We start from the raw sequence: 24,776 nt of genomic DNA, 5'->3' as shown, positions 1-24,776 counted from the left end.
GTGAAGCCAGTTGAAGAAGGGTCAGAAGACTTCAGCAGAAAAAATCTCAACAAGCTTCTAGTATCCCTACCCTTCACACTCTGAGCTGCATGGAGATAAAGATTTTGCTCAATGCAGCACTTCACCTGGACATCATTCCTCTAGAGGGCAAAGCCTCCCATGCTCCAACAGCATGCTCCACTCTAGAATTTAGACACTGCCATGGAGGGTGAAAGTACTAAAAATTCTATTCCCAATCTGTCTTTCTATTTCTGCACTCAAGCTAGATAAGCCTACTTACCAATCACTCTTCTCTCAATGTTCCCTGCAACAGACAACTCCTAGATCATCTCCTATAACAAGTGACCTGGAAAATATATGTTCCTCATGCAAGGAACTGGACAGGCTGCAAGGAGCTGTTTATGTGACAGATTTTCTTCAGCTCCAAAAAAGAGATTGAAACCTGATGCCAAAAAGCAGGTCCTTTAGGAAGCTATGAAGGGGCCATTCAGGAAGACACCCAGTTAACTGCCCCCAGGTGCTGATCCTAGTTTGTGACACAGAGTGTTTAATGAGAGGGCTCTGTCTACTTTATGGCACTCCAGCAACCAGGTCAAAGGTTTTACTACTGCCTACCCAGTGATACATATCCTAGCATGCATGTCTTTCCACCTCTCCTGCTTCCAGTAAATAGTGAAGCTCATTCTGTCCTCTTCACTGAAGAGAGCACAGAGCACACACAACAACTGAAAGCTTGTCGGAGGAAGGTGCTATGACTAACGGTACCACTAAAAAGATTTTTGCTCCCTGTAAAGCAAGTTTATCTCTTGCTTCAAGCTAGACACCTTCTCCCCCTTCAGACCTGCACCCAAGCTGAGATGCCTAGGCAGCAACATCCCTCATCTGAGCAAAACGTTATAAAAGCAATCGAATTCAGGGGAGAGACATACATCTCAAGTGTATAGTAGGTTTATATAGGATCTGGATACTGTTTTTATGGATCATCTGTTTACAGATGCTGTATGTTCAGATATTCAAGCTTTAGAACATCATATTTTAAATCCACAAATCCACGTCTTTGCATTTTCAATATAGAAGCAGAGAAGGCATTTCTTAGACTTTAAAGTATGTCGGACATTAATATTTTTAAGTTTGCTTGCCATAAGGATTTCAGTAATAGCTTAATTTGTATCTTTGGATGCCTCAAAAACATTTTGTAAGTATTACTCATTAAAAGGTAAATACAATTTATAAAATTCCAACCAAGAAATGTTGCTATTCCCCACTGCATTTCACAGAAAAGCAAGGAGATTAAAAGCTTGATTTTGGCTTTACTTCTGCAGACTGACAAAAGTTTCCAAATGTGTAATGATACTTTAACTTGTATTTATGAAAGGAAGCTTCCAAGTGGAGACTTCTATCTCAGTTGCAACTTCTCACAGCCACTTGCTTGGAGGCTTGAAGAGCTTTATAGAAATCTTAACATATGCTTGCTTTGTATATTCTTACTGAAGCATGTGTTTTGGTTAGCATCAGAGACAGAATACTGAGCTAAGCAGACTTCTGATCTGCCTTAGTATGACAGCTCTCAAGCATTTTTCTCCTTTTCAAAGTATATAACCATACATGCCTTATACAAAGTCACAACACCATTCTGCAGTTCCCATTCACAGACAGAGAAGTGTGCAACTTAAAAAAAAAAAATCTCTGTAAAATGTCTATGGGTTTATTTGAAGCACAGAATAGAACAAGAATACTAACAGGGACTAATTTTAATGAAGAGATTATCTTTTTATTCCAAATAACACTATATGGACATAAAAAAAACCCTGCCAATTATTTTCTTTCTTTCAAGTGTTTTAGTTTTATTCTCACCAAATGACCCATCTGTTCTACTTTCTATGCAAGAAACAAAGAGAACTACTTACCTCTTTTGAAGAGCCAGGTATTTTTTGCAAGTTATCTGTCTGTGCTGAAATGCTTTCTGTCACAAAAGCTATATGTTCTGGTTTAAGTAACTTATCAGGCCATATAAAAGGAGAAATGAGAAGTAGACTCCATCTGTTTAAGTCATCAAGAAACTGAAAGAGAAAGGAAACAAAAATAAGTCTGTATAGCAGGGATCTGATTTAATAATTCATTTTTAAATTATTCCCAGCCTAAATTCAAATCTGATCCTTCAGCCTCACCTGAAGGGTCTCTTTCATTTCAGGCTCCCCCTGAGGAAAAAAGGAGGAAGGTCTGAACCATTAAGTAGTACTTCATTAAAAGTAAAACCAAAAGTGACAATCCAATCTTTTAAGCCAATTCAGACTCTGCTTTCAGCTTTCAGCTTTACAGGAAATGTGTACAAGAGAGCAGGTCACACGACCACTATGCCATTGGCACTGTGACTGTTGTGGGCCATTTGCCACTGGCAACATCACTTATTTGACCCGATCCTCCTCACCCATTCACACTGCAGTTTACCCTGCATCTTCCTCTCTTCCTTCCCTTTTTCCCCTGACTAGACAAACACCTGGCCTCAGTTCTGGTGGCTGAAGGGCACTGTCTGCTGCTTGGCAGAGACAGAGAAAGCAGTCCCAACACAGAACCTGCCTGGGCAGTCACTACAGCCCCTCCAACCAGATGGTACCCCAGAGAGCATTCATTCTGCATGGGAAACAATCCCCCTGAAAACAGAGTCCCACTGCTAAGCCACACGCACTTACCTTATACCCAGCTGACAAAAGACCAACCAACCTATCAGCCCCGAGTGATCCAAGAAATACACCTTACACAGGTCTAAATTTTAGACCTAATTTACCAAGTTTCAAGATTTCCTTCATAAAGACAGTTATATAAAGACAGTTATATTCTGTGGACATGTACCACCTCAGGACAAATGCTTTAAAAAGTTAATGAAGTAAAAAAACATTTGAAATAAAATGAGAGACTACTTTGGGGAAAAAAATAATATATTAACTCCTCATGCATTTGCACCACAGCTCCTCATTCAGTAGGTCACTCTAAGTTTAGAGTTAAGGAAATAGCTCATTCAAAATAAGTGTGTCCAGAAGGTATTCCATTTGCTTAGGACACCTTTGTACAACAGTTTCTTTGATTAAATTATAAAAACATGTCCCTTCCTTGTCCTCACAAATGAGCAAATAAAGCTCAATAGCCAGAATCAGTAGATCAAACAACAGGCTTAAGAAACTCAAAGCTTCTCAACACATAATCTGATCCCACACCATTTTTTTAACCACTTCGTCAATGTAGATACTGCATTAAACTTAATTCTTCTGTCATACTTTAAAGTGGCAAACATTAGAAATAGATACTATGCTACTATTATACAAAAAACACATGCTTTGTACACCTTCAGTGATTTTTTGTGAAAACGTAAGAGACCTCCTACATCTCTCCACACCTAAAAGGAAAACTGCACAACATTAAGTCCACGGGGATAAACTGCAAATTGGTTCAGCTTTCCTGAGCACAGAAGCTGCAAGAGGTACCACAGGAAGCTGAGCTGAACTGATAAAGCTTTATATTACCTTAAGCACACAATTTGATTAAAGATGAAACAAAAAAACCCTCTATAGGTTACGATTTATTACTTGTTGTTATCTTAATGAAGTTACTGAACACAGTCCAGAAAGTTATTCCTTCTTGGAAAGCCACATAGCCCAGCTAGCTTCCCAGAAACCAAAGAAGTATGTTAGTTAACACCTCTCCGCAGTGGCCACAGCTGATGTACAGATCTCCACGGTGATGCTATTTCTATCAGTAAGGCAACCAGATCAGAGCACATATATGACACAACCAGAGGGATTCATTCTCAAGAGTCAAATGCAATTGGTAGCTTTTGACACATATTTTTAAGAGAGAAAAAGATTTTGAGTAGTAACAATTACTTTATGCCAAACTTCAAGCCAAACTACAGTTCCCCAAAGGGCTTCCCAACTCCCAACACAAATAAACTACAAGCTTATAATGTCATTCTGCATGAATAAGATTGCAAACTGAAAAAAATGTGCTTACTGTGCAAAAGACTGAGAAGCTATTTCAGAAATGACCAGAAGGGGGTCTAAGAATAGCATAAATTAGTAGAAATACAATTTACAAAACAATAATCCAGACCAACCAAAGCCAAACTAACACATGGGCAATTATTTAGTTTTGCTTTTAAGAGCTTTACCAATAGGTGAATTAAGTATTTAACTTCCCTGTGAGAGATTCTGAGACTGTCACCCATTACTTTTAAGTATGATATAATCTGCTGCTCAGATAGCAAAGATTTTTTTTTTTAACAAACTCCATTAGCATGTTATCCTGTGATGTGACTGAAAACATCCTCTTTACATAAAGAGTTTATGCTAAAGTGTCTCTGCTTCTTAAAGAGGAGCTGATAACCAACTAGATGCTTCATAAATACCTTTTAATAATGTCCATTTAAGTTAAGTGTGTAACAACTGGGATAATTTCCACAAAAAGACATGTAATCATCAGCAAAAAGGAGGTCAAGAAGGTATTTACAGATAATATTACAAATTCTGGTATTTAGTTACAAATTCAGACAAATCCAACAGTCATTTAAATAATTCAGATTATCTGGGGGCAGGGGGTGCCAGAAGAGTTTCAGTTCTAAACCCTGAGGGTCAGAAGCAAGATTACTTTCAGTTTTACCTCATGAGATGGCACATTAAACTTTTTGAAGCACGGTGCTTTTCCACTCTCATGAGCTATGCCAGCTTCACCCCATCCTCCTCTCTCACTGTCCCTTTGCAAAAAACGTAATTTTCACCATTTATTTTTTTTTTTAATATCATTTTCCTCACTTGAAACACCGTTTTGTACCGGGAGAAGCATGCAGTTTCCCATAACCAAAAGCTCAATTTGGATTCATCTATGTTCTAAACCTCCGACAGAACTCTTGAACGCAGAAGCACGGTGAGCATTTTCAGACTAAAGCCATGTACATGCTAAAAAAATATGTTGCTAATATGGAAATACTTACAAGTTCTGCCAAGTGGTTCTATTGCCACAGCTCTGCTCACAAAGCCGCATTTCGAAAGCGCATAGTAAAAAAAACCACCACTCCCCAACCCACTTCCTAAGCCATAAAGCTGCAGTAGTGGCAACGACAAGTGCAGCAAGATATTCTACCAAGGCCATCACCCGAGTTTCACAGAAGCCTTACCCCCAACAAGCCGGGCTGTGACAGGTCCGGTAAAGAAGCTCCACGAGTTACTCTCTCAGTCACAAGCCCCAGCCGGCCACTCATATGCCCGCTGTCACACGCTCCGAAGAGAAGGCGCAGCCCCAAGCCCCTCAATTGCTGCTCCCCTCTCTCTCCCGCCGGGCTCCGCCACCTCACAGCCCACGGCAGCCGCCGCCAGCACCACCACGACCACTGCCTTCCACTTTCCCCACGGACGCTGCGGGAGGGGAAGGAGAGGCCGCAAAGCACCGCCGGTGCCCGGCGGGGAAGGTGGTTCGCCGTTGCCACGGTAACCCGGGAGGCCGCTCCCGGCAGGGCGCCTTCCCCGCCCGAGCCTCTCAGGCGGCAGCGGCGGGCGAAGCGCCTCCCAGTCCCTATCCCCAGCGGTTCGGGGCAGTACCTGCGTCTCGTCGGTGAAAAAGACTTTGTTCCCTATCGTGAGGCACACTCGTTCTTCGGGCGGCGCCGGCCTGCGCGGCCAGCGGCCTGCGACAGCCGCGGAGCCGGCGCAGCAGCAGAACGTGAAGGAGCAGGGGGAGCGGTGGAGGCGGCGCACGGTGCGGCGGATGAACGCGGCCGAGCAAGGCCCCCAGCGCGCCCATAGGTAGAGGTAACACAGCGTGATCAGCATGGCGCGCGCGGCAGCCCCGGCCACGCCCCCCTCCACCCGCCTAACGGCCCCCAGCGGCCGGAGACCACGCCCCGGACACGCCCCCCTCCTCCCGCCCAACGGCTCCCAACGGCCGGAGACCACGCCCTGGTCACGCCCCCTCCGCCTGCTCACCGCCTCCCAACGGCTGAAGACCCCGCCCCGCCCCTCCCCTCCCGCTCCAAAGGGAAAGGGATGAGCCGGTTGGGCGAGCCGGACGGCCGCTCTGATTGGCCGGCGCTCTCGCGCTCTCGGCGCCCCAAGGCTTTTAAACCCCGCTTCCGTCCTTTCTCTCGCCTCTCTGCGTTCTGCCTCCTCCAGGGGCTGGAGCTCTTAGCTCTCCCGGCGCCGTTTAGAAAAGCGGCGTTCTGCCTTGAAACCGCCTTTAAAGAAAGGCCCGGCTGCGGAGTTGCGTCTTCGCACCGTCTTAGTTGCTCCCAGGTTCCGGCCTGAGGAGCTGTGAGGACGTGCGGCCTGAGTCCTGCCGCCCCTACGCACCACAGATTGGCACAGTTCCACGCAGAGCTGTGGTGGTCGGAAAAGGCCGCTGAAACCACCGCGTCCAGCTGCCAACGCCGTCCACTCCCCCCATATAAAATAAAAAATATGTATCAGCGTGCCCTCTAAAGCATGTCCTGAATTGCTGCCTCTACACAGTTTTTAAATACTCCAGGGATCCGGCTGGCTCCTCAGGGAATCCCGCAGCTTCTGCTCTCCAAAGCCAATGATGTCCCGACGGACCATAGCTCAGTGTGGCAGTCAGGGATTATAGGATGTGCCCTTCAGCTCTGTGCATCACCCATGGTGTCATCTGCACCGTGTGGATGCAATGCAGAGGACCGGAGTCACGTTTTCAAACACTGCTGTGACTGGTTTGCTACACTGTCAGCTCCATTTGACCTTCATAGAAAAGCGTATACCCAGGAGACAGGACAGTGGGTAACAAAATATTCATTGCTTGTTTCTGTGCAGCAATGGGGACGGATCTCCTCTTCCTCAGAAATGGCTCCACGCTGTCAAATGACTTATTTCAGGGTCTGTGGTACCCCAGGTGAGCTCTATGCCCTCCAACACTGAACCAGATGAAGACACTGGTTGCCAGGTGCCACACTTGGTCCCAGGTAGCCACCAGAGGTCAAAGTGAGTGTAAACTGATACATTTGTTTTCAGTGTTGGATTCACTGAACAAGAAAGATGAAGTCTGAGTGGCACAGGGCTGGTCATTGAAACGAGAGTGAAGAACAGCCTCTTGAGGAGTAAAACTGTAGGATTTGCAAGAGCCCTGTTTGCTGCAAACAGAACTTGCTATGACAGAAGATGCAGCAGAGAACTTGTACGAAGTATTCTTTACTCCTCTGGTACAACTATGCACAAAAGACATTAAATCATAGACTCACAGGATGGGTGTGGGTTGGAAGAGACCTTAAAGATCACCTAGTTCCAATCCCCTTGCAAGGCAAGGACACCTCCCACTACACCAGGTTGCCCAAAGCCCCATCCAACCTGGCCTTGAACACTTCCAGAGTGGGAACAGCCACAACTACCCTGGGCAACCTTTGCCAGTGTCTCACCACCCTCATAGTGAAGCATTTCTTCTTGATGTCTAACCTAAATCTACCTCTTCCCCATTTAAGGCCCTTAGCCCTTGTTTTTACATTTTATATGGAAGCTTCTCACAAGCTTTGTGAAAAGAAGACATACCCTAATCCTAGCAAATATTTAGTGAGTGAGTGAAAAAAGGAAGGAAAAAACAAAAGGCAAGATAAAAAATGGAGGAAGGCTAGAAGAAATAAGGTGATACCAACATTAAAGTTGCAGCTGACCATGACAATCATTTGTGAACAGGGCATGAAGCCACATTATTATTATTATTATTATTATTATTATTATTATTATTATTATTATTATTATTACTATTACTATTACTATTACTATTACTATTATTACCTCAAGGCCTTGTATGTGCTTGGAAATTTACTAGAATAGGTATTCTAAAAGAGCAGTTTCCTAAATGGATTTCCAAACCAACATGTTATCACTATAGCTAAACGTGGAACAAACTGGCCCTGCCCATTTTGAGGCACACATCAATATGAAAAAGCCACCACCAGTGCTATGGCGGATATTTTTACTTTTTTATATCTGCACCCATAGCAGGAGCCTATCCAAAATGGTAGGAATGGCTGCCATAATTTTGATATCCACAATGCATGGCAGAAACAGGTGACAGTTTCACCTGAGGGTCAAATAATTTAGACAACCCTCCATCTCAGGCTTAAGAAATACCAGCCCTGTGCTGCTGCTGTATCCTGTATGTCATAGAGAGAGAGAAGAACAAAGTCTCCAGTGGTCCTAGCTTGACATTTTACACTGTTCCTTTGTGTGACTTTTATCTTATGCAGGAAATCAAAATACTTACTCAGGCACATCAAAAGGAAGAAAACAAGCAAAGTATACAGCCTGGAAAGAAATCTCTCAGCTTGGGAATTCACTTTCTCTGTAACAGTTCAGCAGCACACACATTGCCAACCTTTGGAGCACACCACAAAACACAACTGTTTGTATAACCTTTCCACAATGAAGAACACGCTTTGCTTAATCCTTGAGTGGAATCAAATGCAGTCAGATGTATTTTGATCCTTTTGGCTTTTAAAGTTTCCCCTGCCCTGGAAATGTTTATGAGTAAATGACAAAACTGCATCCAAACTTCATGATGCATGGGAGTCTAAAGAAGAAAAATATAAAGGCAAGACCACTCACTATTTAAGACAAGATTCTACAAGTTTCTATGTCAGCACAGTCTCAATTACAGTAATTTGAAGCCATAGATTTGCTATACATTTTCTAGTTCTTATTGTAGTGTAGGTTACCATTAATCATGAGAAGCTCTGCTTAAAAGGTTAAGAATTTAGACTGGGTAGCTTTCTTTTTTTTTGTTATTACTGGGACTCCAAGGCCTTGTATGCACAGGGAAATTTACCAAAATAGATACTCTAAAATAAATATTTCAGTCATTTCCTCCTTATTGGAGCGTGGAAGGAAGGAAGCCTTGGAAAGAAACAGTGAGTAATTTTAGCCTTCAGATTTCCCAGAACTCTTGGAGTTTTGTCATAGAGGAAAGATTACAGAAAGATGTTGCAAGACGCTGAACACACACACACACATGAAACTGTTTAATGAGAATTTGAAGCATCCTGAAGAAAGTGAATAGGCTAAATTCTGAATTTCCACCTGCAAGCTTGAGAATATTCCCCCAGTGGGAGAAAATTGCCAGCTTCAGTTGGGTGGAGGGCTGTAAATCTCCCTTCGCTCTTTAAACAGTCCACGTGACGGCCCCCAAAGAGTGACACTCCGAACAGGGAGCCAACTCTACCGTGTAACCTCAGCACAGACAAGTGTCTCTTTCTGACTTTAAAGGAATATTCGGAGCCTGGACTTGCTGTGCCTTGTGAATGGCTCAGTCTCCTCCTCCCTCTGTTCCCTAAAAGCTTTTCCAACTACTTCTCTTTGAGAAGCTTTGCGTGCCATTAGTGGCTACGAATGCCTACGTCATGCTGTTCAATACTAAATATTATCCAAAACTATAAATTCTGCAGGGCTATTTTGCTTCCTCAACTATACCAATTTCTATTAAACAGTCTTTATTCTTGCAAATGTACAAGTGCTTTCATGAGGAAACTGAGTAAAACAGTTTTCCCACAATGATAGAAAAAACTTCCAATTAAAATCAAGACATTATGGTTCATCTCTTTAAGAATCAAGTCTGTCAAAGTTATTCTCAGATAGTATTGGAAGTCTGAGAAGTATTATGCCTTCTGGGAAAAATGGATGAGCAGTTGTAACAGAATCGGTTCAATGTTTTCTGATTCAATGTTATTTACCAAATACAGAATCTTATATTAAAATTAAGTATATCACAGAAAGTAATATAGTAATATAGCTCCTAAAACTGGGCAGCTGTGACCGGCCTAACTGCTGCCTTTTGTTTTTTTTTTTTTAGAAACTAAAAAACTAGAGATCATGTGATGCTACAGCTGTGTTTATTTGTTTATTTTACTGGAATAAACAATTTTCCACAGATCTGCAACCTGATTTTAGCTAATGATTTCCATTAAAATGCCAGTTAAACTTGTGTGTTTTGATTATTTTGTAATAATGTAATATTAACTTACATTTTTTCTACAGTATTACATACAATTATATTAGATTACATTATAGCTTCATTAACAAAATTATATGTTCACAAATTTTTTAATAAATTTGGTCTTGCAGGGTTATATCAACAGATTTAATTGAAGGTAACTTTACATCTTCTGGAGGGCTGAATGTTAGTAGTTTAGGTTTTAGTCCTACAGTAATATCTATGTTGGCAGATTCTATACAGAGGTATAAGTCAATTATCCTCATGTACAGGTCTGATAGCACGATGAGGATAATAGACATCAGTTGTATAATGCTCACTTCCCTTACAACTATTGAGTTAAATTAATTAAATCAACACCCTCCCTAGGCAACCTATTCCAGTATCTTACTACCCTCATTGTGAAGACTTTTTCCCTATTATTTAACATAAATCTAACTTTTTCCAATTTAAAATCACTCTCCCTTGTCCTGTCACTACCCTCTCTGGTGAAAAGCCCCACCCCAGGTTTCCTGTAGGACCCTTTCATCCACTGGAAGGCAGCAATGAGGTCTTTATGGAGCCTTGCCAGGCACAAAGATGAGACTGACCAGACTGCAGTTCCCTGGGTTTTCCTTTTTCACCTTTTTAAAAATAGGGGCTATGGTAAGCCTAGAGGTAAGGCAAGAGGTTAAGGGGGGACCTGATTCCCACTGAGAATTTCAGTGTCCTCTCAAACTGACTGTTTTGATGGTTCCTTCAGCTAAGTCAGATAGGAGGAATTTCATTCGTACTAAGTAATCAATGGACAGTCCATGTTTAGTAAACAAAATCATTTTTCTTGCTCTGGGAAGAAAGTTCACAGTAGAAACCAATTAATAATTGGGAGCTGAGTGTTCTCTTTGATGTCATTGTGTAAACAACATCAGTGGAAAGAGAATTCCACTTGAGGCTCTTACAATCCTCTTACATCTCTGCAGTTGTTGGAAATAAAGGAAATAAAGTGAACTGTGGCAATGAACCACAACAATGAAAATCAGATAATGTCACTCATCAGGTAATAAATTGTTCTTGTACAATGTAACAGGCTATGGATGGGAAGAAACCTTGGAAGAAGTCTCTTTCTAATCAGTCTCTGTAGTTTTAAAGCACTTGCTACATACTTTGAAATAAAAGATTCCTCAAAGTGATGATTCATAACCCTTAGTCTTTGATAGCCAAAGTAATCTTTCTTGGCATAAGTTTTCTTCTCTACCCACCAAATAGCAATCAAATTAAAGGAACATCCCTGTAGTCTTGAGGAAGTCGCTAGGCCTATTTTTAGATCCTTTCACCTTCACCATTTTTTAGTATTTCTCTTTTAAAATTATGACACAGTAAAGACTTCAGTCATTTAAAACATTATTTTACACTTCAAATTCTCTTTGAGTCTCTGTTACACTTTTTTTCTTTTAGGACAGGATTTTGATCGTTTTCCCAAGGCATGCAAAAAGAATATTTACATCATGTGTTTCCTATGGAGCAAATGTGGATTATGTGAAAAAGTGACAGAAAGATAATGGGCACAGATTATTTTCTATATGATTTGCTAACAAAAAGCCTCTGTTTCCCTTGCAGTGCCATCCCCAGGACAGCCTTCCCGTGACAGAGCCCTGTCTTTGAACTGTTTGGCGGAGTCAAAAGAAATCTCATTAATGAGGTTTTTTTTCTTTTACCTGAGGCTGTGTTTGTTTTAGGTAAGTATTCTTTGGGAGTTAAGATAAAGGAGGGGCTGAAAGGCCCAGGCAAGTGCCCAGCCTGCCAGAGGCTGTAGAGCATCCAATGCTATGGAGGGTGCAGCTGCAGATCTCCCGCTCCAGGCTGCAACGGGACCCGTCTGTCACCACTCCCAGGGCACCCGTCCCCGGCCGAGGGAGCACCCAGAGAGGTAAGGCAGGCACAGGCAGAAGTTTTTCAGCACCTTTCCTTTTGAAAATCTGACTGCAAGTATCATTTGGATGTAATGGTTTTGGCATTGAATAGACAACAGAGAAGAGTTTCCAGAAGAAAAGGGCAAAATATATTTCTGAAAATTTTTAGGTTGGAACGGGTATTTTATTTCTTTGCTGATATTTTCTCCTTCTCAGTCAAATATTTCAGAATCTTCCTGTCAGTGGAAAGAACTTTCCTGTCAGTTGCTATAAGCGGTTATTATTTAAAAAAACTTATTCACCTTTCATATCTGAAGGCCCTTTTCCATTTCCTCAACTTGATGGATCTGCTACACAGTAGCAGAGAGGAAAAGTACTGTTAAAAAGGGCATCCATAATTGTAGCTCCCCCACAGCAAATTAAGCAAATGTAGCATCCACCACTGTGTAGGCTCTCTTAAGCTTCTCAGATGAGATTGCCCATGTCAGTTTAATGCTGGGGCTGCTGACTCAATAAATAACCAGCCATTCAGTGAGGACATGGAATCTGTATTTACACAGTTTCAACAAGCATTAGTTTTGATTTTGCAGCAGTGCTGCCTAAATAGAAAGATTTGAGCATTAAATACATCATCTTTCAGATTTCAATGCAGTCACCTTGAGCTGTGAAATCTTAAAGGGAAAAGACACATCAGTTAAAAATGTGAGAGCTGTTGCCTGATTTTTTAAATCACCTTATAGACAGCAGACAAACTAATATTGCCATAGAAATCAGACTTACCAAATCAAAATGCGTTGAAAAGAAAAAAATTATGTTATTACAAAAGATGCCAGCACAATCTAATAAAAAAAGGTGATGTACTATATGGATGTTACCACAAAGAATTAACTGTGGGAGTGCTGTTCTATCTTCATCTTTCAGCAGCCCTGCTTTATGGAGGCCCTGGATGGTCACAGCTAGAGACACTGAGATGACAGAGAATCAACAAATGGTGAGAATAAATTCTTGAAAAATAATCCTTATAGAAAACAGCTGCAGAAATCTAAAATATTTGAACACAGGCTTGGTCATCTATTCATTCACTATTTAAAGCATTTCTTCAGTGGTAGAAACTATGGTTCAAATTATAGTGTTTTATGCATGATAACAGTTAAGAATATCTCTGATTTTGTATCAGATATAGAATCGTTATCATTATTACAGAACAGCAGGAAGCACTGCTTACTATAAACACCTTTATTTTAATAGCAGATTTTATTTGCTTAATTACAAAAATAAGAACATCCTCAGTTTGAAATTTTCAGGCCTAGTCTGTGTGTGATATTTTGTATATAGCAAGAGTTTGAGTGAACATGACTTTAAGATAAAATTTAAAAATCATACTTTCAAATTTTAAATTTTTATGATTGTTTTTGTGGGGAGGGATGTTGTTATAGCTAAGCCAGCTAGGAAACCAATGGAGAATTGGATTTTAAGGTAACCCTTACAGCCCAATGACATTGAAAGACACCAGGATTATTATTCTTACTTCCTCCTGTAGGAATATTTGTTAGGATCAAAGAACAAAAATAGAGATTGGAACAGATTCAACACAGGTCCCAAAGCTGTGAACATCAAAAAATGTATTGAATTGGTGCTACTCCGATGCTTGGTTTTAAGTGCTTGCAAAAGATTTTGGAGCATCCAATGCACAGTTACATCTTAAACTTCAGCAGGCTAAGATACCAACTCTCCTTAGTACAAGTCTTTTAAGACTCACAATTTCAACTATGTTCTAACACATGCAACACCCTTTTACCTTGAAATTTTTGTCTGCTGAAGATGGAGATTGTAGCTGTACAGATTTGAGGCAGAGACACATTCCTTGCAGCAGCCACCTTGGAATGCTTGAACATCTGTCTCAGCAACCTTCCAGCTTTGCAGAACTTTTTTCTGCAACTTTGTAGAAGCACCTGCTTCTATTTTTTTTTCTAATTTGCTAAGGATGAGTCTTAGTTTCATGAGAGTGCATGCTGACAAGGAGGAGGAGGAGGAGGAGTAATGATTTCAAGACACTAAGATTTCTGAAGACAGGAAGTTGCCATTTATCACTGAGGTTGTTTTTGTAGAAAATTTTATTAAACTAGCTCAAAAGTTATAATTCACTCTTGGGCTTCTGCCCACTTGTACCCACTTTTCCACATTCATGTTAACAGCCTGGCATTTTTTCAAGGCAAGTATAACTGCAGCAGTTGGTTTCCACTTTTTTAACATTTCTCCTTCCTGCCATAAGCTTCTCAGATCCTTCTCATCCATACCTTATGGCCCATCCACACCACTTCAGCATCCTAGATGCCTCTCTGGCTCAGAACCACATGTGGGCTGAAGAAAGGCTTTAGGAGTCCTTTCATATGCTTTTTAACAGGGTCATCACAACTGGATACTTTGTGAAGCTTAGGTGGGAAGAATAATGTACCTCTACATCCCACAGCTGTGGAAACCAAGAGATTTCTTCTGCAGCAAAGCTGCTGAGGTTTCTAGCAGAAGGCTGTCAAAGATGGGTTGAGCAGTGTTTTTGATAATTAGTTACATGCTGACTACTTTTATTTTCTGCAATATGGATAAACAAATGCCAATAATTTACAGATTGGTAGACACTCCAAACACCAGCAAGAGAAGCAAATAGAAGTTTCAGTATTGTCTGCATTATTATGAAATGTTTAGGAATATGCATATGAGAATATAACCTGAAAACTGAAAGATGCCAAGCAAAGCGCTAAAAAAGAAAACTACAGGTTAAAAATTTTAAAATAATAATTTCACCTCTATTGCCAAGAAGATGTGTTACAATATACCCTGTAGTTACCTGTCCATAATACATTTTTCCTTATATAAAAAGTAACACCTTTCCTACTACCTAAGTTCCAATACATTGTTACTTGTGCTCCAAGAAAAAAAACTAAATGTAATTTAAACTTACTATTGCCATATCTACAACATAACTCAAATTAATACTAAACATTTTCTGTCTACAAATGAGTTAGATTTTGCAATTCTTTTGCTTTTATTGGTATCGCTTTCCAGAAATGCTACGCTAGAGCCTGGAAAGAAAAAGCATATAATGTGCATTTAATCATTCTGTATTATTACAAATAGAGTTATTTAAAAATAATAGGTATTCCAATGAGAAGATGGTAGAAATACAGGTCAATAAAAATTTAAAGGATTATATTAATTTTATTACAAATATGAAAGGAGAAGAATTACATATAGCATTTAACACAGGTAATATGATCACATCTACAATGTTCAGCCAGATCAGGAGTACTGGGTACTGTGGAAAACAAAGTAAATGAGTTTCCTGATTAAATAAGAATTAAAAACAATCAAACAAAAAACAAACAAAAAAACCCAACACCACAAACACACCACCCCCGCCTCCCCCAAATTAACGAAACAGCCTGAAGACAAATAATTTTGGCAACAAGACAAACAGGTGGGTATGAGAGAAAGAGGCCAACATAAAAGGTACGGAGAGAATTCTGTAGGAGCTCATGCACAGTCTGTAGCCCAAGGGCTTTTTGGGGCTCACCAGAATATACATGCTGAAGCCTGTTTCCTCAGAAAGATGGATGAATTGCTCTGACAGTGGCAAAAGTCATCTTTATTTATAGCAGAGTGGATGGTTTCTAGATTCTATTCATTAGAAGTTCTAGTATGGCAATGATAAATCTATTTTATGCAACACCAAGTTTGTATCACATGGAAAGAAAAAAACTCTTCTTGTTTTAAAATGGGAAAGAATCCATTCCATGCCTACAAGATTAAATGATGGGATTTAGTGACTTTGAGAGATGCTTTCAGGTTTACATGCCATGTTTATAATCCTTAAATGGTTTAATAATGATTTAATAATTTTTTTTTTTTTTTTTTTTTTTTTTTTTATGGCCTTAGTTTGGAGGAATTCATTCTGGCCTAAATTTAGTTTTGATATTTAAAAAAAATTTTTGCTACCTAGTCTGTTCTATCAAAAATGCTTGCTTTTGCTTTTTTATTGCTGTTTGCATAGAAATATGCAATGCCAGTTGGCTTTTGATTTTATTCTTTGGGTCTCTAATGGGCTTGTATAATCCTTGGTTACCAATTCACCTTGGTGACTTGAACATTACACCTCCAAACTACTGGTTAGTGTAGTCAGAGAGGTATTTTACAAAATCCTAACCTCCCAGTCCTTTAAACTGATTGAAAATCAATTTTCTTCCAATCACTGGGCTTCCATTCAGTGGTGTTATTAGTTTACCAATCTCTACAGATATTCCAGAAGAACTTAAGCAAAATGTGCAATGCTTCACAGCTTTATGGTTCATAAAACATAGAAGTTCAAATGCTTTCTTAAATGTGCAACTATGGGACATGCAACTGAAGTACTTACTGTAAAGCAACACACAACACAGCAAACAAAACATTACTCTAAAATTTTAGTTACTTATGGAAGAAAAAGTGAAATCTTCATTTTTAGTCCATTCTAAATAATAAATATATCTCTCTATACAGTCAGAACTGGACAGTCAACTAATACATTTTAGATCAAAAGGAGCACTGGGATTTCAACATCCAGTAAGGTGAGTTAAATCCTATCACCTGATACAGGAAAACTGACACCTTCCAAGAAAATAGATATTCCTTCATGGGAAGGAATTTCTCTGGAGTCTCTCTTCCTAGGAATGCAGTTTAACTACTCACAAGGCTCCATAGATTTTTATTCCTGCACAAGAAAAAAAATGGTTACTTTTCAGCCCAGGCTGAAATTAATCTTAAAATAAGCAATGTTCTTCTGCCTCATCTAATTTATATTTGTTTATTAATATGATAAGCCCAAATAAGTAATGTGAAAGGCTGATAGTGGAATGGGACTTGTTAGAGATCTGTGTCAAGCTTGCCTAAATTTGCTCTTTAATAAAACTTGATCTTTGGGTAAAGCCATTTTTGTGCTTGGGGGTTTATAAAGATTTTCATTGACATTCAGGTTCATTAAGGCAGATGCAGAAACTCCTGATTTGAACTTGTGTTTAGAGGTTAATTAATAGAATATTTATCTACTTTATAAGCACTGTTTGTTATAAAAATTGTAGAAGATTAAATTCTGTGTGATCTTTATCACTGTCAAAATGCATATGCACACAAAACCAAACACATATTTTTACAGACTGCATATATTTTGCTTTAGTGGAAAAGCTGGCGAAAACCTGAAATTAAAATTAAGACATTTATTATTTCTATACAAAACATTAAGATTTTTAAAATAAATATCAGTGCACAACTCCACCTGGAGACACAAAACCCACTAAGATCAACCTCTATGCAACAGGCAACTCATATGAATCTTAATTAAGTGTCTTAATCTGAATTCCAGAATCTCAGAATACTCCTCAGACTTCCTGCAGTTGCACAGGACACCTCATTCTGAATGGTGCTAAAAGCCAATCAATCTCAAGCATGCATCATTGCCCTGGCAACACTTTATCAGGGTGGCACCTTAGATAACTCTAATATACAATATGCACAAAGCAACTGAGGTTAACTTAAAATCAACATTACCTTTGAATTGGCAACTTTTATTTTAAAAGGCAAGGAACCCTAGGATTTTCTCTCACCAAAGAAAGGCAAAAATAGGTTTTGATATTCAATCTAGCTTAGCTGGGGAAGCATCACATACTTTCACCTTTTCTGTTAAAATCTTTTCTTATTAGACTTTATTTGCCCAAGTCTAAATCCCAAAAGTTTCTTAGTAACATTGGAGAGAAGGTTCTGGCAAGTTTTCCGGTACAAGCTACGATTCACTTCTACAATGATGATGCTGACTCTGCGGAGGACGAAGAAGAAACCGGTTCAGCCTAATAACAAACTATGGTCAGCCTTGACAACACCAATAAGTAAACAAATAAATAAATCAAGAAGTAAAAAAGGAGCTCTCACAAACCTATGGACAAACATCTGTCTGAACAAAGAAACACATCAAAGCTCAAAAGAAAACTATTTATAACTATTTTACCAAGGAGAATGAGTCAATGCATCTGGAAACTAAAAATAAATCCTTCTGTGTTTTGAGAGACTTTAAAATAAAACCCTGAAGATGAACAAAAAGTTATAATGTTTTCAATTGAGTTGGTTTGAGGAATATAAGAACATTAAGAGCACTAACACTAGCATTAGGTGGTCACTAATTTTTTACACTTGCAAACTTGATAAAATGAAAATAGGACTGATTATGGGACAAAAGAACATAATGTACAACCCTAAAATAGCCTGAGGGCTTTGAAACACAACATTTTAAAGAATTCAAGTACGGAATTATTTCATATAGAAAGACTGCTGCTTCTTAGCTTCATAAGACATGTTTATTCTGATATAAATGCTGTGTAACATTGACCTAATCAATTTCAGGAGATATTCCAGTATAAACCCCTGTCCAAAGAAGTTCTAAATGACAGTTGTCATATTATCTGGGGTTATTTCATTCTATTATTATCAGATTTCCCCCTTCTAGTCAGAAAAGAGTGTCAGAAAAAAGTCAGCATTGATTAAAAACTATGATTTAATTTCATGATGCATTAAAATATGCATTAGGTGATACCTTTGTTTTTTTCTTAACCACAACATTAAACTCTTCTTTCTATGGCTTTGATTAAAATCTATGATTTTAATATAACTGACCTACTATTGCTTTCAATCTAGAGGGATTCAGGTGTGAATCTTATTACTTGATGTTTCTTTTCAATTGATGTTCAGGAACACTTAAGTTACTAATTTTCATAAGCATCTTTATACTATGTACCATACAGAGGCATTTATTCCAATACTATTATCTCACTAGTAAAACCTGCTTTCTACTAGTATAGTTTATTTCATTAAGAGAATTGGTATAACCCGTTGTGCTTAGCCTTTTGTTTCCATAAATTGTGTTTGCCATAATTTTTTAAGTACCTCAAGGATTAGCTATTTGGCGCCACTACGTTTCAGTATTTTTAAGCTTCAGACACCCAATCTCTAACTAAAACTGCCATAGTTGCCCCAGAGACAAAGCAAAAGCAGAATCCAAGATTCTCAGCCTTTTCCACACAACAGTTGATGGTGTAGATAAGTTCAGACAGTTGTAAGAGCCACTTTAAACGTGTGTCAAGTCTTCCTCTTAGTACAATGTACTGTTAAACAAAGCAAGTGTTATAAATTTTAAGTCTGGCAAATTAGGATTCCAAACGAATGAATATATTAGAATGGAGGATTTTTTAAAAAATCTCTATTTGCAAACTAAAAAGCAGATCTATTATTTAAATTTACACAAGGGGACAGCACCCTACAATATACTGAATTACAAGAACCGGTTTAAATTGTAAACCCTGGTGTGACACATGAAAGTTCAACTTTCACGTTTCACTTGTCATCCCCACATCTTTGCTCCCTGACACATGGAACCAAAATACAGACATTTCTAACATCTTTCACTTCTCCCATAGAACATGCCACAATTATTTATGTTCCAACTTCATCATTATTCATTCTGTAGTAAGAAGAAACGGAAAATGGGGGTCAGTTTTGGCTGGAACTGCAACTGATCTTCCTGTATCGAGAGTTTTTGAGCTGGAGGGACTAGCATCAACAGGTGGGACTATGTCTTGACACTGAGCATTGGTTATTAACTCCAAACAGAAATCTTCAAAAGCTTTCTGAAAAAACAGTTACTGCAACTTGTATGACCAGCAGAAGTTACCATGTTTTCAGAAATAAAACAGAGCTTTTGAAGGTCTGCATCTGGAGGTGATACCAAATCTTCAGCATCAATGCGTTATCTTCCAGGTGCTCACTCTACTTGTGTGGAGTTTTGTTTTTCTGCCCTGTACTCTTACCAGCTCATGATCAACCAGTCTGGAGTGGCAAGTGGCTCACTGACGCCTCCTGGACAATTGCCAGCAACATGCTGTAATACTACTAGGTTCTACGTGGATTTGTAGTTTGTGAAATCTACTGAATATTTTGAGAATCTGAAAGTATTAGTTTCAGTGCACTAACCATTCTTCAGAAGTGCTGGCAAAGAACCTTTGGTCAGTAGAAGTTGTTACTGACCTAACTAGTAAAACAACCAACATGAGAAAATAGTTACAGTGAAGACAGCAATCCTATATACTGACAGAACTACCACATCAATACTGGATGGAGAACATCTTATTCCAGGTAAAAAGTAAAATATTAAAAGGAAACTCATTCTATCCTGACTCAAGCCAGGACACATGTCCAGGCAGAATCTGAACATTTTGAACTTGTCCAGAATTTCTTGAGCTATAGAAAACCAAATAGGGCAATAGTAGCTCCACTAAAAATACTTCTAGGCAGAAAAGAGAGGTAGTTTTAGATAAATGCTGAGGGCTTGGAAATGCCACACAAGTAGCCACTGAATAATGGCAGAGGAACAACTCAAAATGCAAGTCATAAGCATGCTGTATCCTAGAAAATTATACTTTATATGAATGCAATAAAGAAGGTAGGAGGCATAGATGATCATTTACATTGATTACACAAACAACAAAATAGATGAGAACTTTTCAACCCTGAAGTAATGAATGAGTATATAAACATAATCTTTAATACCCTGAGTAGCTTGGAGATGGTGGAGAATGGCTGAATATCAAATTAAAATAGTGGGCAGCAACTTTAAACAGAAGGGCACATGTAACCAAACTTGTGATTACACTGTGACGTTGAAACTTAAGAGTTTGCCTTCTTAGAAAAAGTAAATGAAAGATTTTCCCACGAAAAATACCAAGACAAAACATCTGACTCAGAAGTTTCACACTGCTGCAGACTAGGGAAATGTTATTAGCTTCTTACTTTAATCTTTGCTCTTACTATTATGGCAGGTAGTATTTGCCAGCCTTGGAGGCAGGATGTTAGCTATATGTATCTTTGGTCTACCACAAGCCAGCCATTTTAATGTTCATAAATGGTTTGCATGAAGGATGCATCAGATGTAAACTTCATGATATGAGCAAGTGCTTCTACAAATCCACACCTCTGAAACCATAAAAAAAACCCCATCTTAAGTGTGTTTTTTAAGACAGTAGAACAGATACTATTATTAAAGAAATACAATTGGATAATGGATCTCCATAGCAAAAGCTTTTAGAAATATCTCAAGAAGTCATCCTTGCACACTGCTGAGGTCTGACAACATGGTCTTGGCATGAATTGATTCAATTTCTCAGCCTCTGCTAAACTTTACATTTTGTTTCCCCTTGAAAATTCTATTTTAAGGTATTTTAAAGCATTTTTACAGTAAATTAAGGTAATATTACTGCACTATTTATCTGACTGGTAATATTTAACTATGGTCTTTTTTTCTATCAAACCATCTTTTCTTTCTTTTTTTTTTTTTTTTTTTTTTTTTTCTCCAATAATTGACTTTCTTTTCATGTTACAATGTCAACATGCTCTTATTTGCACAGTTAAATAAAATATGCACTGTAATCCCTTACTAGTTTGTTAATAATTAAGAGAAGACAAAAAGTGAACTAATATAGCTTCTCTATTATTTAACTGGAGTTAACTTTCAGTTTTCAGTTCTGGTTTGTTACTTCATCTGTGACCTGACCTTGCTGTTTTCAGTGACCTCAAAGTCATCCATCATTTACAGGAAAAAGATAACAAAGCATCCCCAAATAATGAGTTTATTGTGAGCTTACCATTTCAAATACAAGACTAGAAATATATAGCATTTTGGCTCAGGATATCTGTTCCACAGAATGTCCCCTAGTAGTTCAACAGCTTGTAACTTTTCCATCAAATGCTACCCTTTGATTTCCACTGTCTAAAATGATGACAGCGAAAGGCAAGTTAATGTTGCACTGGCATGTGAATGCTGGAAAGGTAGCTAGACAATGTCTGCAATTTTATATTTCTACTTGTGAAAAAAAAAATTAAAGAATGTTAAAACAGTCTTGAATTCTCCTTCTAAGCCCCCATAAGACAAGCTCCTGAAAGATATATATATATGCAAGGGAAGCACATTCTTGCGTAACGTTAAGGTTTGCTAAGCATCCTTTCTAAATACAATGCAGTAATAATTTGGACTGAGAGAGAAGAACTATCATGGAAACTTTTTTTCTAAGCTATATTTATATTGAGATAATAACAACAGTAGTAGGACAACTAAGAAAAGGCAATCTCTGAAATAGTGGTTTTATGAGCCCTAGAGACAAAATTCATCTAATTTACTCAAACATCTACTCTTTAATTACACTCCACATCATGATGATTTCTAGACTGAATTAACCTATCAGCTGCTGTTTGCAGAAGGCTGAGAATGAGGTTGATACATGAATTGCACAGCATAACAACAGCCTTTACTTTGGCAGTCTCTCAGTAAGGAAATTGGCAGAACAAGACTAAATGCTTCCAAAACTTTCTCCTCAGAATATGGTTGAATTCATTAATAGAGAGAGAGAGATACAAAAAGACCCATTCATCTCAGTTTTAGAGCTGGCTGGAAATCTAACACTACAGCAGCAAGCAGAACTTTGCATTAAACAGTTTAGCCACTCAGACTCAAGTGCCCATGAAAAGGTGCATTATGGAACAAGATATATTTACACAAAATCATTTAAGCATTCTGTTTACAAGTCAGAAATACTTTATCATTTACACCCACAAATGCCATTGAAGTCCATAGAGATTTCCTGCTAAAGAAATTCAGTATTCAAAAACTCAAAATAGCTTTAGAGGTGAGTTCCTCATTGAACCTGTGGGTGGGAGCTTTGGCATGAATGTGGATTAAGTATTAGAGAAACACTGTATTGGGGCAAAAATCTTCTGGCTTCTTATGACTCTACAACACTGAATTCCTACAACTACAGCAAAGACACTGATCTGGGACAGAAGGCTGGAGCAGGGAAGAAGAGGAAGATGACTCTAATGCTATTTAAACTATCTCACCCTCACCTTCATTCTTATGTCATTCAGTCAGAGGTGGGAAATTCAGTGTTTCTAGTTTTAATCTCTTCATTAAGCTATCTTTTCAGCCTGGCTTTGCCTAATGTGACTTACAGCAGTATAAAGCCCACTGAAAAGAATGACAAAACCTATTAATGTTACTTTACCACCATATGTCTTTGTATACACTTGCCCTTGGTGGCAGAATTGCATTTCATAGAACAATTTTGGTTGGAAAAGATCTTTAAGATCATCAAATCCAACCACTAGCCTAGCTTACTGCCAAGCCCACCACTAAACCGTGTCCCTAAGCACTACATCTACACAGCTTTTAAATACCTCCAGGGATGGTGACTCAACCACTTCCTTGGGCAGCCTGTTCCAGTGCCTGACAGTCCTTTCATTCCCAATATCCAATCTAAACTTCCCCTGACACAACCTGAGGCCATTTCCTCTCATCCTATCACTTGTTACCAGAGAGAAGAGTCTGACCTCACTACAACCTCCTTTCAGGTAGCTTTAGAGAGCTATAGTCTCTAGTTTCTATAGTCTTTATTTTGCCATAAAAAAAGTCTAGAGCAATATAATTTGTTACTCACCTTTTAGCCTATTATGCCTTCCACTCCCCTATCACCAGCACTGGTTATTTTAAAGATCATCAAATCAAGCTGACAGCATTCCATAGCAAAGATATACCTGTTTACCTCAAGGAGAAAGTGAACTCTATTTTATTATTCCTGAAACAAGTTCACTCAACATTTCCTCTTGCAAGGATATAGTTTTCATGTCTACAAACAGAAATAAATTAGAGATGCTGTGTTTAATTTTCCTTTTCTATTCCAGTCATCCTATCTGTCAGAACAGTAAACACAAACACACACAAAATTGTGCTTTTTACGCATGTGCTTGTGTGTTTTACTGCACACACTTTATACCTTTCCACCTTACCTTGGAAAGAGTTTTTTACTATGGCTCCTTGATCATCTCAAAGTGACAAAATGCTTCTACGAATGTTTGCAACAGAAATTAAACTTATAAATTAATTTAGCTCTTCTACTTCATATGCATACAATCTGTACCTGTGCTGATGCCTCCAAGCTTATGGCATTCAGTACAGTGCAGTGCAAAAGAGAAAAACAAAACCACTTCCCTTTTTAATAATTTCCATCACCCTATTCCCAAAGTTTCTCTTTCAGTACTTCTCAACTTTAAGCACATTAAGCACTTCTCATAAGCACATCATCTCTGCTGTTATTACCCTTCCCTTTGCAGCTAAGATGGAAAGAAGAGATACATACTCTACCACCTTCACACAAATTTGGTGACCACAGCTCTATTATTTCCTTTGGCATGCTTTTTCCTTCCTGCTTCATTGGGAACACTGCACCTTTGTTATTTTTTTATGATATGTTTACACACACATTAATTCAAATACCATTAAAAAACCTGTCTTACAAGATTACGTTTATAGCAAGTTGCCTAAAATGCCACTAGTCTCCAACATCCAAAAGAATCCTAGAAGTTGCATTAAAAAGCTTAGCTGAAGTTTCATCATTTTGTTTACTTCAACAGGGACAACGCTTGTCAGTCAGTTACAGTTTGTGTTTAGTTGGTCTAACTACTAGCTACTGCTAACAATACACCATCAATAAGTCTGAAGGGTGAAAACGGGGGCATATTTAAGGTTTTGCCTTTATTTATTTAGTTTTTCCTCAGTCCCTGAGAAGAATGGATACCTGATATCCAGTCTTTGAACACATATATTTTGTAAAGAAAAGCGTTACTAACAACGCAGTTCAATCATTTCAGTTTTTTTCCTGATACTACCTAAGGCAAAATCGATATAAATCCCACTAGATAACTAAAGCTGTAAGTGTATTGTATATTCACAAAAGGTAGAACCTCTCATCTCTTCACTGGCAGAGCTGCTTATCTTTTCCTTAATGACAGTCA

The 24,776-nt window shown here is 38.7% G+C and overlaps 2 protein-coding genes and 1 long non-coding RNA gene across 4 annotated transcripts in view; 1 reads left to right on the top strand and 2 right to left on the bottom strand.

Moving 5' to 3' along the window:
* HLCS (holocarboxylase synthetase) overlaps positions 1-5,851 on the bottom strand; it is a 114,318-nt gene extending 108,467 nt beyond the window's left edge. Inside the window, exons 1-2 of one of the 2 annotated variants that reach the window (XM_071753286.1) lie at positions 5,586-5,851; positions 1,908-2,060 (exon numbers count right to left, since the gene is read on the bottom strand). In XM_071753286.1, the coding sequence (XP_071609387.1) occupies positions 1,908-2,060; positions 5,586-5,816 (384 nt within the window). In that variant the 5' untranslated portion in view covers positions 5,817-5,851. Of the gene's footprint in view, positions 1-1,907; positions 2,061-5,164 lie in introns of both variants that reach the window. The other variant, XM_071753294.1, reaches the window with a different exon arrangement.
* A 2,911-nt stretch (positions 5,852-8,762) lies between these two features.
* On the top strand, positions 8,763-17,787 carry RIPPLY3 (ripply transcriptional repressor 3). The gene is made up of 4 exons (XM_071753345.1): positions 8,763-11,881; positions 12,786-12,855; positions 16,398-16,465; positions 17,594-17,787. Exons 1-4 carry the CDS (start codon positions 11,781-11,783, stop codon positions 17,739-17,741), a joined length of 387 nt encoding a protein of 128 aa, XP_071609446.1. The 5' UTR covers positions 8,763-11,780; the 3' UTR covers positions 17,742-17,787.
* LOC139800417 (uncharacterized) lies at positions 15,061-17,007 on the bottom strand. Its single transcript, XR_011727744.1, has 2 exons — positions 16,485-17,007; positions 15,061-15,659 (listed from the first exon to the last, which is right to left on the bottom strand). It is a non-coding gene; the product is annotated as an uncharacterized lncRNA (long non-coding RNA).
* Positions 17,788-24,776: the final 6,989 nt, after the last annotated feature.

Source organism: Heliangelus exortis, chromosome 1 (genome assembly GCF_036169615.1).
Source record: "Heliangelus exortis chromosome 1, bHelExo1.hap1, whole genome shotgun sequence".
In the NCBI taxonomy this organism is placed as follows: domain Eukaryota; kingdom Metazoa; phylum Chordata; class Aves; order Apodiformes; family Trochilidae; genus Heliangelus; species Heliangelus exortis.
The sequence above is the reverse complement of the archived record's forward strand: the minus strand, read 5'-3'. Positions and strand labels throughout refer to the sequence as shown.

Coding starts and splice junctions, on each gene's coding strand:
- RIPPLY3 (XM_071753345.1), top strand. CDS start 11,781: ATGGAGGGTGCAGCTGCAGATCTCCCGCTCCAGGCTGCAACGGGACCC. Junction 12,856..16,397: donor TGACAGAGAATCAACAAATG/GTGAGAATAAAT, acceptor CTCTCTATACAG/TCAGAACTGGACAGTCAACT. Junction 16,466..17,593: donor GGATTTCAACATCCAGTAAG/GTGAGTTAAATC, acceptor TTTTCTTATTAG/ACTTTATTTGCCCAAGTCTA.